The sequence below is a fragment of the Zootoca vivipara genome, chromosome 5 (genome assembly GCF_963506605.1).
Source record: "Zootoca vivipara chromosome 5, rZooViv1.1, whole genome shotgun sequence".
NCBI lineage: Eukaryota > Metazoa > Chordata > Lepidosauria > Squamata > Lacertidae > Zootoca > Zootoca vivipara.
In genome coordinates this window covers 24,120,605-24,136,436 of record NC_083280.1, presented here as the reverse complement: position 1 = coordinate 24,136,436, position 15,832 = coordinate 24,120,605, and the positions used below count along the sequence as shown (strand labels likewise).

General features: G+C 45.4%; 1 protein-coding gene across 4 annotated transcripts in view; it reads right to left on the bottom strand.

Moving 5' to 3' along the window:
• The window catches only part of ERICH6 (glutamate rich 6), a 29,157-nt gene that overhangs the window by 4,983 nt on the left and 8,342 nt on the right, over window positions 1-15,832 (bottom strand). For 3 of the 4 annotated variants that reach the window (XM_060274480.1, XM_060274481.1, XM_035133471.2), the window contains 11 exons: window positions 14,926-15,047; window positions 13,656-13,725; window positions 12,000-12,106; window positions 11,568-11,600; window positions 10,127-10,185; window positions 8,886-9,002; window positions 3,711-3,809; window positions 3,465-3,622; window positions 2,524-2,615; window positions 1,439-1,602; window positions 627-712 (listed from right to left, as the gene is read on the bottom strand). In XM_060274480.1, the coding sequence (XP_060130463.1) occupies window positions 627-712; window positions 1,439-1,602; window positions 2,524-2,615; window positions 3,465-3,622; window positions 3,711-3,809; window positions 8,886-9,002; window positions 10,127-10,185; window positions 11,568-11,600; window positions 12,000-12,106; window positions 13,656-13,725; window positions 14,926-15,047 (1,107 nt within the window). The remainder of the gene's footprint in view (window positions 1-626; window positions 713-1,438; window positions 1,603-2,523; window positions 2,616-3,464; window positions 3,623-3,710; window positions 3,810-8,885; window positions 9,003-10,126; window positions 10,186-11,567; window positions 11,601-11,999; window positions 12,107-13,655; window positions 13,726-14,925; window positions 15,048-15,832) is intronic. The other variant, XM_060274482.1, reaches the window with a different exon arrangement.

The window sequence follows — 15,832 nt, the reverse complement described above, 5'->3', positions numbered from 1 at the left end:
TCCTCATAGCTTTGTAAAGCACTAATCCAGGCATCCCCAAACTGCGGCCCTCCAGATGTTTTGGTCTACAACTCCCATGATTCCTAGCTAACAGGACCAGTGGTTGGGGAAGATGGAAATTATAGTCCAAAACATCTGGAGGGCCAAAATTGGGGGGCGCCTGCATTAATCCCTTCGTCCAACATTCACAATATTACTAAGGAGGACAGGTATCTGCTCCTCACGTACAAGCATAGATAGAAATGGGAAACAACCACCCTCTTTACTACATTATTGACTGTGACTGTGACAGGGTGGTTAAAAGGTAAGGTAAAGTTACATGCATAGTTGAATTTGAGTTGAGTTCTTAACCTTTTCCCAATGAAATTGATGGGACTTAAAATGTGCTTAGCTTTGGCTGAATTATACCCTTAATACCAGGCATCCCCAAACTGCGGCCCTCCAGATGTTTTGGCCTACAACTCCCATGGTCCCTAGCTAACAGGACCAGTGGTCTGTGAAGATGGGAATTGTAGTCCAAAACATCTGGAGGGCTAAAGTTTGGGGATGCCTGCTTAATACTGTAAAGATGTGCCTCAGATATCGCCACGAGTCCAAAAAAAAACCCAAAACCACAAAAAGGATACAATATTTGTGCACTTCCATCTGGAAACATGGTAAGAAACTTCACACCGTTTTTGTAGTATTGCTGGAAGAACTGGTTTTTCAGCAACTGCACATGAAAGGAAAACAAGACATGTACTTTAAAATGATATTTTGTTTTCAGGAGAATTGGTATACAAAAGGGGGGGCACTGAAAAAAGGGTCACTACACAAAAAGGGTGGTGGGATTAGGTAACCAAAAGCTATGCTGCCCAACTGAATTGTCCCTTCCCAGTTTTCTCCTTCTACAAGTTGAGTTTCTAGTGAGACCTGCTGCCTCCCAGCTCAGCGATCCTGTAGCCAAGTGACGGTTAATAGTTGACAGTTCTGGGAATGGAGGGACCAGAGTGCAAGATCTCAGACAAGCGGTTGCAAGCCAGTCCTCCAAGGCAACCAGGTTGGATGTTACATAGGCAAACATTCAAGGCAGCATTCTGCCGGCAGCTAAAGTCCAATGCAGGAAGTCTGCTGCTCCAGCATCCCTAATAGAACTACAAATCCCAGAGTTCCATAGGAAGAGGGTCTGGTGGTTAAATCACTCTGGGAATTGTCGCTCTGGGAGGGAAAATGTGTGTGTGGGAGTGTCTCATCACCCTTAACAAAGGACAGTCTCCAGGATGTCTGGTGGGCGGCGGGGGGGGGGGGGAGCTATTACTGTTAAAGTGGTATTATGGTACTTTAAATGTGTGGTGCAGCTGTTGCCATAGTCAAATGCAGAATGCTCCAATGATTTTATCCTGGAAGCAGAAGGAGGTCCAATAATGGGGTTCCAGCGCAGGAGAATCCAGGTACTTACCTTTCCACCTGCAATAGTGAAATCGCAGCTAGAGATGCTGTAGCTAGCCTCTTGGCTCGTGGGACTTTGGAATTTAATTCCCTGGAGAGGCATCTTCGTCCAGCCTGACATAGAAGGTCCAATTTGGGACAGGCAGTAGGAAATGGTGCTGAGTTGCCGAGAATCTAGGGAACATGAAGCAGCACAGAATGTTGTTCAATAAAGGTTATTCAATAAACTTGAACTAAGGAGGACAAAAAGCAATTTCAATATAGTTCAGATTTATTTTGTTTCATTTGGGTTTTTAATAGCCTGCTCTTCAATGCAAATTATTAGCGCGGCTCCCAATATGGAATTAAAAACCACCATAACAAAGTTAAAAACGAATAAAGAAATTATAGCAAAACACAGCAGCAACACAAATTGGATTAGCAGCCAAGGTAAAAATTACAACGGATGTTTATATTAAGAGTCTTAATAATGAACCTGTTTACTAACCTGAAACAATAAAACAGAGAGCTAAAAAAAACACAGTGCACGTCTCTTATCTAGGTGTGTTGGTAGGAACATGCTAGATCTGACCCAAGAGACCATTTAATTCAAGGATGGGTAACTGACCCTCCAGATGTTGTTGAACTACAAGTGCCATCCTCCTCCACACTGACCCTGCTGGCTGAGGCTGATGGGAGATGGAGTCCAACAACTTCTGAAGGTTCCCTACCCCTGTTATAAATAATTTATGCTCTTCATATCATAATTGAATCAAATTGCCCCCCTATAACTGGAGATATCACCACATCTCCCCTGTTGACACATAACGGCAATAGCAGTCAGGGGCAAGCTCCGGGAAATCTGGAAGACATTCTGTACAGGAAGCAGTACAAGACCACTCTCTGCACAGGGAGCTCCTGTTCTTCAACTCTTTGTTGCACACATAGGCAACCCTATTAACAGGGAATCAAGAGTTTGGCTGGGGACATGGCGAGATTCTAGTGTAAGAGTGAATATGTGCCAGTTTTCAATCTCTGCTCTATAAGAGCCATTCTCACGGTTTCACCCACTCAGGAGTACTGTCCATAATAACTTGCAGAAAAATTAGAACTCACAGTCAAAGACATGAGTTGGAACTACGTCCTTTTCTCTCTCTTTCTCTTTTGGGAGGTGGACAAACTGTTGGGCCATTTGTTTCTCCTTCAGCCTGCAAAATCAAAACATACGTGGCATGAATTCCCAATTTCTTAAACGTTGGATTTCAGGTGCTCTTGGAGGGTTGGCAAGGTGACTAGCTGATCTTTTAGCCACTGAAACAGAAGAGATGCTCCTCTCCTGCAGATCACCCTGGTCTTGCTCACAATATCTTTTTCTATAACAGAGAATTTGACTGCACATGTTTGTGTGTAACCATTGGCTAAAGCCTATGACTCAGGGCCAGACCTCCTGAATTAGCAGGAAAGCTCAAAACTCAATATACAGTGGTACAGTCATACCTTGGGTTGAGTATGCTGTGAGTTGCGTACTTTCGGCTTAAGAACGCGGCGGATCTGGAAGTGTTTACTTCCAGGTTCAGCCACGCGTGTATGCACAGAGGTGTTCTGCGCACTTCGCACGTGCACAGAAGCCCCTCTTGGGCTGTGTACTTTTTGGGGTGCGAACGGCACCTTGAAACGGATTGAGTACGCAAATCGAGGTACCACTGTACCTTGGTTCTCAAACTTAATTCATTGCGGGAGTCCATTCGACTCCCAAAACCATTCAAAAACCAAGGCGCAGCTTCCGATTGGCTGCAGGAGCTTCCTGCACTCAATCAGAAGCCGTGGAAGCCACGTTAGACGTCCGGCTTCCAATAAACGTTTGCAAACCGGAACACTTCCAGGTTTGCGGTGTTTGGGAGCCGATTTGTGTGGGAGCCAAGCCATTCGAGAAGCAAGGTACCACTGTAATCATTACCCCGCTCTTTCTTGCAAAACACTTCAGAAATGCTGGCTTGCCCCAAATGATACCAAAATTGTTCCCGAAAATGGCAAGTACACCAACCAGCTTGCAATACCTTTGACGAGCTCTTTCTCTGGCTTTTTTCCTCTCTTCCGCAGTTCCTTCTACCTGCTTAGTGGTGATATCAATCAGCTGAACTCCTTCCTTTGCATAGCGCTTTTTCTCATTGACAAGGAACTCGTGAAGATCTCTGCATTTCTGGCAACAGAAAAGCTGGAAGGAAAGATCCTACAGTTACCTCGTGGCCACGTCACCCTTGACTTTGTAGCGATGCCATTAGGATGATTTTCCCATTACTTACATTTCCATATTCTGCTATTTGTTCTAGACTTTCAAATGACGGATAATTTCTCAGTGGGCTGCCACAGAACTCACAGATTTCTCCATAGTGTTTTTCGAACTGCAGAGAGGAAACGGAACATTTTGAAGACATTAGTGGTGACAATCGCCTTGCGGGAAAGTTCAATATTAGGCGTGTGATTTTTTATTTTTTATTTAGGACTGAAATGTAGCTAGGCTGAAAAGGGATCAAGCCTATGTTAATGAAGAAAGCTGAGAAGTGTTCTAGCCCATGGTAAAGAAGGCTGAATCTGATTTTTTTCTTTTTTTGGTGGGGGGGGGGGGGAAGGATGTCACCCCAAATGTCACCATTTTAGATTTGCTTAATGGAGAAATGCTCCCATTCTTGTAATCTTATTTTGCAGCTATTTCCTTCTTCTTGTCTGTTTTATTGTATCCAATCCATGGTCATTCCATGGACAAAAGGGCTCTTTCCATTCATGTAAAGGCACCAAGATCATGTGGAGTTAATAATACAGTGGTACCTTGGTTTAAGTACACAATTGGTTCCGGAAGTCTGTACTTAACCTGAAGCGTACTTAACCTGAAGCGAACTTTCCCATTGAAAGTAATGGAAAGTGGATTAATCCATTCCAGACGGGTCCGCAGAGTACTTAAACTGAAAGTACTCAAACCAAAGCGTACTTAAACCCAGGTATGACTGTAATAATAATAATAATAATAATAATAATAATAATAATAATAATAATAATAATAATATATTATTTATACCCCGCCCATCTGGCTGGGTTTCCCCAGCCACTCTGGGCGGCTCCCAACAGAATATTTAAAAAATGATAAAACATCAAACATTAAAAACTTCCCCAATGGAGAAGGGATGGGGAAGCTGTTTTAGCCAATTTCTCTTTCCCTGTGCTGTCCCCTGTGCTACCTGACAAGCTGCTCCAAAGGGCTGAGGGTCACATCCTCCCCACAAGCAGCATGAGAAGCAAGGAGTGGGAGGATGTGACAATCAACAATCCCATCTCTTTCCTCTAGAGCAGGCATGTCAAACCTGCGGCCCTCCAGATGTTTTGGACTACAATTCCCATCTTCCCCAACCACTGGTCCTGCTAGCTAGGGATCATGGGAGTTGTAGGCCAAAACATCTGGAGGGCTGCATGTTTGACATGCCTGCTCTAGAGCAAGCAGAACTCTGCTGAGAGTAACTCTGGATCAGAGGTGCCATCTTGTACCCAATAGGGGAGGGGGGGTGTTTCCTGGTGCACAGCGCTCACATGTGATGTCATGGGCCCAGCATGTGTTGCACACGTGTGACATCATGCACACAATGCCCATGAAACATTGCATCACCGGGAGGAGGCCAAGCGCAGAGCCCAGCCCTGTGCCAGCAGATTTTGAGGGGGCTGAATTCACCCCACCCACCCCTAGGAGTTAGTGGACCCGCTCTGGATCCAGCTCACGGCATGTTACGTTTACATTTGCAACAGATTCTTTTGCAACTGTTTTTAGCCATTTTGCCAGCTTTGAGACGAGTGAGGTATGCTGGTGTTGGTCATTACAAACCTATGATTTTGCCATAGTCAAGCCTTCTCCTTGGTGCCTGTATGTACCCATCTTGGACATGGCATCAGACGCACAAATCGCAGTGCATCTGGTAAAACACAACTCCTGCCCCTGTATCATCTTAACAGAAAAGTTAAAGCAAAATAAATACGTGTAGCTTATTCCCTACCAGAGTTCCAATTCCTGGTAACTACAGTGCCTAGAATTTTTTGAGGGAAAGCATGTGCTTCAAATGTGTTTTAAAGGTTTAGCGTGTACTGAAAATGCAACTAAGTGGCATAACAACACCACCAACGCGCAGGTACCATAACATGAGGCTCTGCTCTCGGTCAGAATTAAGGATTTTTTTAAGCCTCTCAAAGTATAAATAAGTGAAACTGAAGCCCTCCAAGTCACCTGACAGCATTCACTTTCATCCAAAACTAAGTAGATGAGGAAAATGGAGGTGAGGTGAGGGCCCTGTGTTAAGGACTGCAGGGGTTTTTTGTATTACCTGGGCATGAATTATCCCCAAAGGCATGCTAAAAGGCCACAGCAAGCAATCTGAACAGGCGTATTTTAAGCCGCCTCCTCGTAAGAAAACAAGCAGCTCCTTGGCTTTCCAAAGCTCCAAGGAAAGAATAAACAGCAGCAGAAATAATTTCAATGGAGCGCTACAGTGAATAAGCAGCAGGGGGCAATGTTAAAATTGTCGGGATTGCCATCCCTAATAAAACAGAGGCCGTGCATCCAAGTCGAAAATTAAAATACAGTACTGCATTACATTTGCTCATTACATGCAGTGACCAGCACTGAGGGCTGCATCTACCGAACAAAGGAGCAGGGCTGCAGGGCTAGGCAAGGGTGGAAACGGGGGTGCAGTCCTCTCCTGTTTTGGTTGCTTGTCCACAGAATTGTGAAAAGTTTCTGAAGCAAAAATAAAAAGCATTATGAAAAAGTTTACAGTATTCAAAACGATAGGGTTGATGGGCGTTGTAGTCCAGAAAATCTGGAGGGTGCCAGTTTGTTGAAGAAGGATATGACCTAGTTATCATGCTAAGCAGCGCCGGTGCTAGGGATTTTTGTGCCCTAGGCTAAATCGCCTTCTGGCGCCTCCGCCCGGCACATGCGTCATGATGCCCGCACAACGCCGCTGACGCCGCTGCGACCCCTCCATAGGCGGGAGGGCGCTGAGCTCTCATTTTGGCTCGCACGCCTCCCGCCTATGGAGGGGACGCTGTGAGTTTTTCAGCGGCGGCAGCAACAGCGCCCATAGCTGAAGGCTTCAGCTACGGGCGCTGCCACCGCCACCGCTCGCTTGTTGCTCCCGGCGCTGGCGGCAGCGCGGGTGGGCGGCGGGCAGGCTCGCCAGCACCCGCTCCATTTCAGGCGCGGAGCCGAGGAGCCACCCGCCAGGCTGCGGCGATGTGCGCGGAGGCGCCGGCAGTCGGGCGGTGGGCAGGCTCGACAGCGTCCCCTCCATTTCGGCGCCCTAGGCCTTGGCCTAGTTTGCCTAAATGGAGGCGCCGGCCCTGATGCTAAGCAAATAATCCCTGCTTCCCAGCTTTTTCTCATATCTCTATCCCCATAATGAAGAGGTTCTCAAACTGCTGTCTGCAAGTCTCATTCAGGTGCTATGAAAAGACTGCAGAGCAGGTGGGAATATCTTCCCTTGGCCCTGCAGTATATTCATTTTTTCTGACAATGTAGAACAAGTCATTTTGACCACAGCCACCCTCAAGTTCAAATGCAGAAACAAGATGAATGCTGAACCTCAGGCTACAACTGACAAACTCTGTTGGCTTTAAAAGAATGCCCCTTCCTGTTATTCCATGACACTTCCTTTTAAGGCATTTAAATAAAATATTGCAAATACATACTATGGCTACAACCCAGAGGCTACATTTTTTTGCATTTAGCTGTCAGATATTATTTTAGCGAGCAGCTCGGCATGACCATTAATAACTCCTAAAAGTCCCATTACTTTGAAGGGAGAGTTGAAATCTGTGCTTAGCTCACTCTCACGGAAATTAGTGATATTTATAAGTATTTAACTTTCACAGGACTGCCTCCTAAATGTCCATAACATGCAACACCTCATTCTGCAAAATGCAAAAAGAGAGTTGAGATTCCTGTATACAATATCAAGGTGGTGAGATTCAGCTCCTGGCTGAAGTCAGGCAGAACTTTGTGTGCCTAAATTAAGCAGAGCTGGAACTTGGCAGGTTCCATCAGTATTACTTTAAAATTCAGTACATACCAGCAACTTGTATACATCATTAGACAATAAGGCACTGGGCCCTTTTAATAAGAACCTATGGAACAAACTTTATGCAAACAAAGTACCAGAACCGGTCAATTCCACATACAGGAATATCGTAGCTGCTTCTTTCTTATAGATGATAATTATGACTAATTCATCTCCCCAACAAAGTAAGTAATGAAAACACTAAATAATTATAATTTCCCCACTCCTGGGGAAAATCTCAAGCCCTTGGATTTCAGAATATTGCTTTTCTTAAATGAATTCTCAATCAATCACCGTAGAAGAGGTGATGCAAGGAGGTAATTCAACCCTGGACAATTTTGGCTTTTGCATAATACTATTATTCTCCCTACCCATCCCACACCCTGTAAATTGGAAATGGCAATGTTTCTGCAATGGATTTTCACCAGAATTTACTACACAGTGTTCAGGCAATTCATGTGGATGCTCTTTAAAAAATAAATTTTAAAAATGACTAATGTAAAATTTGGCTAGCAAAATGCTGAATGAAGAGAGGGAAAGTAACGTAAGGTTTAAAAAACAGGTGCCTTTTCCTAGTCCAATAATCTAATTTCCCCTATCAGTTCAACAGAGCTTGCTTCCTCAAGTCCTTGCACATTTCTAAAAAAGACCCATACACCTCTCCAACTTGCCTGCAGCTCTCATTTTTGACTGGAACACAGTAAGACACCAAGACCACTGAACTACCGTATATCACATATTGTTCCTTTCCTGGTCTCCTCTCCCAAATCCAGATTTGTTAATCTTGATTAACATCAGGGATGGCTTGGAGAGTCTTGTTTCACTTTCACTTTCTCAAGGGATTACAGGCAACTGTAAATGATCCAATTTCTTTAAGGATCTTAGAGCCATCTGTTTCCTGGAAAGCGTGGCAATATAGACACAGGATGAAGCTTCCCCGCATATATTTCTGGAGTAAACCTGCCTCTAGACACCAAATAGTTTCAACTCTTCCGCTTCTGATTGCTCCTTACCATTTTATTTTGCCTTTATGTGGTGTTCTTCTTAGGCTACTTACCTAAGCAAATCAGTATGTTTTTTAAAGTATGTGGTATAGCCCCTTCTGAGATGCAGATGCTGGTGGCAGGGGTTTGGGGGTCATGTGTTGAAATATGCGTACAGAAAATTAGTACAATTCAGAGAGAAGTGTGTGTGCGTTTAGGGGAAATGGGACATTCAGTCACACAAACACATGCATTCTTAAGTGGTGACACTTCAGAAGCACTACACTGTAGGTTTGCACAAAAGTGTGCAATCCGTCACATATATCCTTGTGTGTTATTTTACGCACGCATCTCTCTGGTTATCCTACATGCACAAACCACAGAATGGAAAGAGAACCACCTCGAATTGAATGCCTTCTCTCGATAATTCTGGCCTATAGGCTAGTATAGTTGGTGGACCAACGCTGGACAGGGTGCGTAGAGATTCCTGAAACAGCTTTAAGAAGTCTTCTTGAAACTAAAAAGAAAAAGAAAAAGAAAAAACAATACAATGTATACTACAATTCAAGAGATTAATTCCATTTCAAATCTTGAACCTCGTGGCCCAGAATGTCCCCATAAAGGTAATGGCAAAGGGACCCCAGACCATTAGGTCTAGTCGTGACCGACTCTGGGGTTGCGGCGCTCATCTCGCGTTATTGGCCGAGGCAGCCGGCGTACAGCTTCCAGGTCATGTGGCCAGCATGACTAAGCTGCTTCTGGCAAACCAGAGCAGCACACGGAAACGGCGTTTACCTTCCCGCTGGAGCGGTACCTATTTATCCACTTGCACTTTGACGTGCTTTTGAACTGCCAGGTTGGCAGGAGCTGGGGCGGAGCAACGGGAGCTCACCCCATTGTGGGGATTCGAACTGCCAAACTTCTGATCAGCAAGCCCTAGGCTCAGTGGTTTAACCCACAGCGCCACCCACATCAGGGGCGTAGCCAGGATGAAAATCAGGGGCCAAGGGGCGAGGCCAAGGGGTGGGGCCAAGGGGCGGGGGAGGGGCCACAGCGGGGCAAGGAAAGCTCCCTTCTCCCTTGCCAGCTTTCCTTCCTCCTGCCCCGGCAATCGCGGAGGGGGAGGAGGGGATCAGAGCAGCCCGATTTCGGGCTGCTCCGACTCCCTCCTCCCCCTCCGCGATCGGCAGGGGCGAGGGGGAGCCAGGATCAGCCCGAAATTGGGCTGCTCCGATCCCCTCCTCCCCCTCTGCAATCGCCGGGGCAGGTGGAGGGAAAGCCCCAGAGCCGCGCAAAGCGGTTGCCTAGCTTTCCCTCCGCCCGCTCCAAAGCCAGCCAGGGAGAAGGGAGACGGCACCGGGCGGGCAGCGGGGCAGGCTGGCCAGCGGCCCTGCTTCTAGGGGGGGCAATTGCCCCCCTGCCCCCCTGCCTACGCCCATGACCCGCATCCCATAATACAATTCAAGAGATTAATTCCATTTCAAATCTTGAACGTCGTTGCCCAGAATGTCCCCATAGGGTTACCCAAAGATGAATGGCATCAGTCTTGATTTGGCTGAAAGGGAAAGGGATGGAGTTGGGGGATGTTGAGTTGAGAGGATGCTTTGACCAAAATGTGCAGAGACCACGAGCGACGAATACCTCCGTGTCGCACAAAATGTCTAAGCAGCTGAGGTCCTCGTACCAGACGGCGTAGATATCTAAACATACACAAAGAGAATGGGTTAGGAAATTGGTCCGTTCTTGCTTTTAAAGTCTGAATCAAAGGACACACCCACATCGCTTATTTAGGACTGGAGATACTGAAGTAGCAATAGGCCAGCGACAGCCAATTGTGGCACCCAATTGTGATACCCTGAACATGTTCCAGACTACAGCTCCCATCATACCCAGCCAGTGTGGCTGTCTGCCTCTTTGCATGGCCATTCGAGTGCTTTTTGAGCTCCCCTCCCCCCCCCAAAAAAGCCTCGCCTTAGTTACTTCCAGACCATGGATTTGCATGTGTTATCCAGACTGGCCTGCTATTGTTGCTTTTGTCTGTTTACAGTGGGCTGCCCAAAGACAACCCTGATTTTGTTTTCAGGCAGAATGCCCCTGTGCCTTTGGAGTGCAGCGGGGGAGCACTCACCCTCACAGCGTTAAAAATATAGTGGTCAGAATAGAATAGAAGCCACAACTTGGGGAGGGGGGGAGGCTCAAAGGAACGGCCAGCGCCTCCTGCCTACGTGGTTCCATTGGTGAAGGAAGAGTGGAATAGTAAACTGTGAATAATTGGGCAGGGTGGGGAATGTGCTCCTTGAGGAACAGCATCTGGATTCTACCCAGCTAATGAGCAGCAATGGAGCACTGCTAGAGGTTAAAAGAAGAAGAGCTTGCCGGTTTAAACAATTGGTTGGGGGTGTCTTCCTGTCAAGGCTACAGCTTGCCATTTAAAATGGGGAACCGATGCCTCAGAGCACAGGCCAGAGTAGCTGCTGCAAGTATTTGTGTGCTGATATTCACGAGGGAAAACCACACACACACACACACACACACACACACAAGCAACCGAATAATATATTGGAACAACGAGATGCTGAAGAAACAGGACAGGAAGTGCTGACATAAATCCAGCCTGGGACTGGAGATTGACAGTGAGAGTAGCATCATTTCCTGTGATGTAAATTTTTCTTTCTTTCCTTTTTTTGGACCCGCCACCACTCTTCAGATCAGTTTTGCAAGCTTTGGAAGCAATAAAAAAGCTGCAAAACCTGTTCGCCAGAGGCAGCAGTAGGATTGCACACAAGGTAAGGATAGTCTGCCTCCACCTTCAGTGTGTCACAATACACATTTCACAATACAAACTTAATTGATCATCACCTTGCAATGTAAAGCAGGTTGTTAACATTCCCATTTTACAGACCATGATTTCAGATTGAGGAATGGCAAGGTGCCCACATTCTCTCAAGTTTACGGCTGAGCCGGGGTTAGTTATACCTCCTAGGTTTCACACCCAATCCCCTCCGTGGAGTCGCACAAAATTAAAAGAAAAAGGCAGGGCTCAGAATGAAGGAGAAATTGAATGTGCTGAGGACCAATTTACCATTCTCAGGACGAAGCTTTTCTTCCTTTGGACCTGCAAAGAAAAGAAAAGAAAAGCATAACATCTGGCCTAACCATAGAACAGCCTTTGCCAAACGCAACCCAACCTATAACACCTTGCAGCAGAATAATCACATGTTTTGCAAGCAAAAAGCTCTGGTTTCAATCCCTTAACACCACTGATTTAAAGGAGATGGGGGGGGGAGAGACCCCTTCCTGAGACCCTGGAGAGGCACTGCCAGTCAGAGCGGACAACCTAGGTTTACATGGGCAAATAATCAGATCAGGCTTGGGGCAGTTTCTTATGTAGCTAAATGGTTAATTCTATGCATGGTGATTACAGTGGAGATTTCTTTTCCGCTGCTATTTTGTGTGTGTATGTGTCTGTGTGTGGGATGGATAGATAGCACAAGAAGCCTATTACGGTACTTACGCCTTTTTTTGCAGTGGTCATAAAGCCAGCTCTTATCTGTCTGCATTGAGACTGATCTTCCCAAACGTTTTCCGGATTGATCAACAGCAACTGCATCCAACGTCTCCCTTTTCAGTAGACACAACATAAGATGTATAACCAAGACGAATAATTATGTCTCAAAGCAAACTCCAAGCTCCTTTTCAATTTTTCAATTCAATTTTTATTACAGCAAAAGCCAGCAATACAGAATATCATAATTCCAAACGAAAGAAAATCAGCAATAACATCACCAAAAATAGAACAATTACAAAAAAGGAATTTGCAATGTGTCATTCAATAGAAGGGATTTACGTTTCTTAATAGCTAAATTGCAGAATTTGGCCACGTCATATGACACTGGGCTTGAGGAATCTTCCGGAAGGAATTTTTGTAAGATTTCAGGGGGAAATTCCAAATAATATTGTAAGGGTGTAAATTTGTAATATTGTAAAGGGTGTAAAGGGGTAAAATAAATTGAGCTCGTTCTTCACTATAAAATTCACAAAATAAAAGAATGTGAGTCACAGATTCAACCTTAATAAAAAAATTCCTTCAGTAGCACCTTAAAGACCAACTAAGTTTATATTTTGGTATGAGCTTTCGTGTGCATGCACACTTCTTCAGATACACAGAGTGTGCATGCACACGAAAGCTCATACCAAAATATAAACTTAGTTGGTCTTTAAGGTGCTACTGAAGGAATTTTTTTATTTTGCTTCGACTCAGACCAACACGGCTACCTACCTGTAACTAGATTCAACCTTGTTAGACATGCAAGGGCAAAGGCGCTCATGAATTGGTACCCGCATGAATTCGCCGTACTACCAAGCTCCTTTGTTGTCTTTGAGGCTCAAGAGTTATCTTTGTCACTCGCAGCTTCTAAGCAGCGGGACAGCAAAATGGCAGAAGGAGTTGGCCAGAGGCCAATACAGTCATACCTCGGTTTAAGTACGCTTCGGTTTGAGTACTTTCAGTTTAAGTACTCCACAGACCCATCTGGAACGGATTAATCCACTTTCCATTACTTTCAATGGGAAAGTTCGCTTCAGGTTAAGTACGCTTCAGGTTAAGTATAGACTTCCGGAACCAATTGTGTACTTAAACTGAGGTACCACTGTATAAGGAGCTGTGGTTTAGACCCATTATAAGAATCCCATTCATGATGTCGCCCGTGCAAACATATTATTACCCTAATCTTTGAACTGACTACAAAATCCATCCATTTGTTGTTATGCTAGCCCTGGAAAAGAGAGCAAATGCATATAAACAACCTTAAAGAAACAGTCACGAGAAAAAGGGAAATAGCTCTATCCCTAAGCAAAACCACAACAAAAGGAATTTCAGCCTTGAGCATAACATTGTGAAGACGATTTGGCTTAAAATACAGAAGACTGCCCTGCCTTTCAGTCCTTGTTTCACGGCACCTCTGCAATTCACACCCTCTTATACCTAAACTTTAAACCAAACTTTAATTTAAAGCTGAAGAATAAAAGGAGGAAGCATGATTTCTTCTTGTCGTCTTCACGATCATCTGGAAGAAAAGCACACTGCTCGGGGTTTTGCCTGTTGTTACTCAACAGTGACATGATCAAACTCAACAGAAACATGGAAAAGCAACCCACTTCAATTGCTCACCTCCTTAAGTGGTACCCAACAGAGCTCTCTCTTCTGATTCCTCCCAGTATTGCAGGGTGGCCATTGGATCCTGCTGAGCACAAGCCGAACTAGTTATGCGTACGGTTGACCAAATCTCCATTGTGTACGAGCTACAGACCATCGAGATTAAATAATCTGTCCTTCATGAATGGGAAATCTCAGTCTTGATCTCTAGTTGCTTTGCAGGACAGGGAGTGGGGCAGACACTTGAGGGTGACATTGATTTGGCAAGGAATGCAGAGACAAGCAGAAGTCGCTTGTCAGGTGAGGCAGAGCCACCAAGGTAGCTTCCTGGCGGGTAGGTCACTGTTGCTTACTAGAAGACACAAGGTGGTGCAAACACATTGGCAGGAGTGCATGACTTCATGAGGTCACCTTAGGCAACCCACTGTCTCTCAGCCTCAGTTCCTCAAATTGCAATAACGGGAGATAAGAATCATCTTACCTTGCAGGGCTGTTGCAATGATTACAACTCGATGGTGCATATGAAGTGCTTGAAAGCGCTATGCAAATGTTACTATTGTTATAATTTGTTTTTAAATTTCCCTCTTCTTGTTCAAGCACTTAAACTGTAAGTGTGTTTGGCTCCACAGTTCTCTCTTGCTTAAGCTGTCGCCTCATAAAAAGGTCCCCCCTGGAAAACATTGCCGCAGCCTTGCAATAAGAAGTTCCCAGGTTCAATCCAGGTAGGAGTTCGGAAGGTCTGCTGCCTGGAATACTGGAGAGCCAATCAGTGCAGACAATTCTGAACTAGGTGGACCAATGGCCTGACTTGGTATAAGGCAGCTTCCTACGTTCCACTTTAACATTCAGAGGAAATTTAGAGCACCGAATTGGAAAGGGCCATAGCTGAGTGTGAGAGAAGGTCCTAGGTGCATGCAGAAGGTCCTAGGTTACTATTATTATTTTTTAAATTTATATCCCACCCTTCATCCAAAGATCACAGGGCGGTTTACAACATAAGAACACAAAACACGTAGCAGCATAATAGCAGAAAACCAGACAAAAAATGCCCACCTCTACAGACACATTTAAAAGGCCATAGATTGCTTAATCAGCCAAAGGCCTGGTTGAAGTGGAACGTTTTCACCTGGGGCTTTAAAAGATATTTAATGAAGGCACCAGGCGAGCCTCCCGGAGGAGAGCATTCCACAAACAGGGTTCAATTTCAGCATCTGGCAGCTGGGAAACAGCCGCCCCAAGTTACAGTCCTCCTCTCTTGGTGCATGCGGAAGTTAGGACACAGTACCTTTGCTTGAGGATAAGGAGTCAGGGGTTTCTGGGGAGGATAGCTCTGCTGATCTTTCAAAGGGGGCATTATCTAATCCTGGCTTTTGACTGCCGTCAGCTGTTCCCTCTGGGCTCTCTGACCTAGGCAGATGGAAAACGATGTATTAGTGCTTGAGGGAAAGGGAAAGCAATTGAATGAGAGGAAGCCCACACTTTTTATGTCAGCATCTGTGCAAACACAGACACTTACATCCTTGAGCCTCATAATAACACAGGCAAGTCCTGGAGCTTTCTATCCATGGCACAAATACCGTAGTTCATCGGTAATTACTACTGCCAGTTCCTGAGGAATTCTGATTCTGACCACAGCATAGCCTGCCAGAAATAAACATGTTTTCCATGCAGTTGTGATGCATGCCGCTCCTTCTAAGAGTAAACTCGAGCGGTGACAACAAGTGTCGACAGGACTGGAGCGAAACTTGGTCCATGGAGTGGGGTGGTGGTGGTGGGGTGGGGCAGGAGAGATCAGCATACAAGGGGGAGCCCCGAAGGTTGTGGAAGTGCAAAACACCTTCATCTTTCAAACAAACACCTAAGGAGCACTAAATAAAAAAAAAATGCTATATTTTTATTTATAAAAGGTGAAGCAGGCTTTCCAACAAGACCCAGAAATCTAGCTGTGGTACCTTCCATGACACATCATGGACCAGTTTGAACAAGATGCAATAAGTTAGAGGGAAAGCGCATAAATAATGTCAGAAGAATGAGCAGAAATTTCATTCCACCACCCGCTTGTAATAGGGTAACAGATCGTGAAGCTGAGGCTCCAATACTTTGGCCACCTCATGAGAAGAGAAGACTCCCTGGAAAAGACCCTGATGTTGGGAAAGATGGAGGGCACAAGGAGAAGGGGACGACAGAGGACG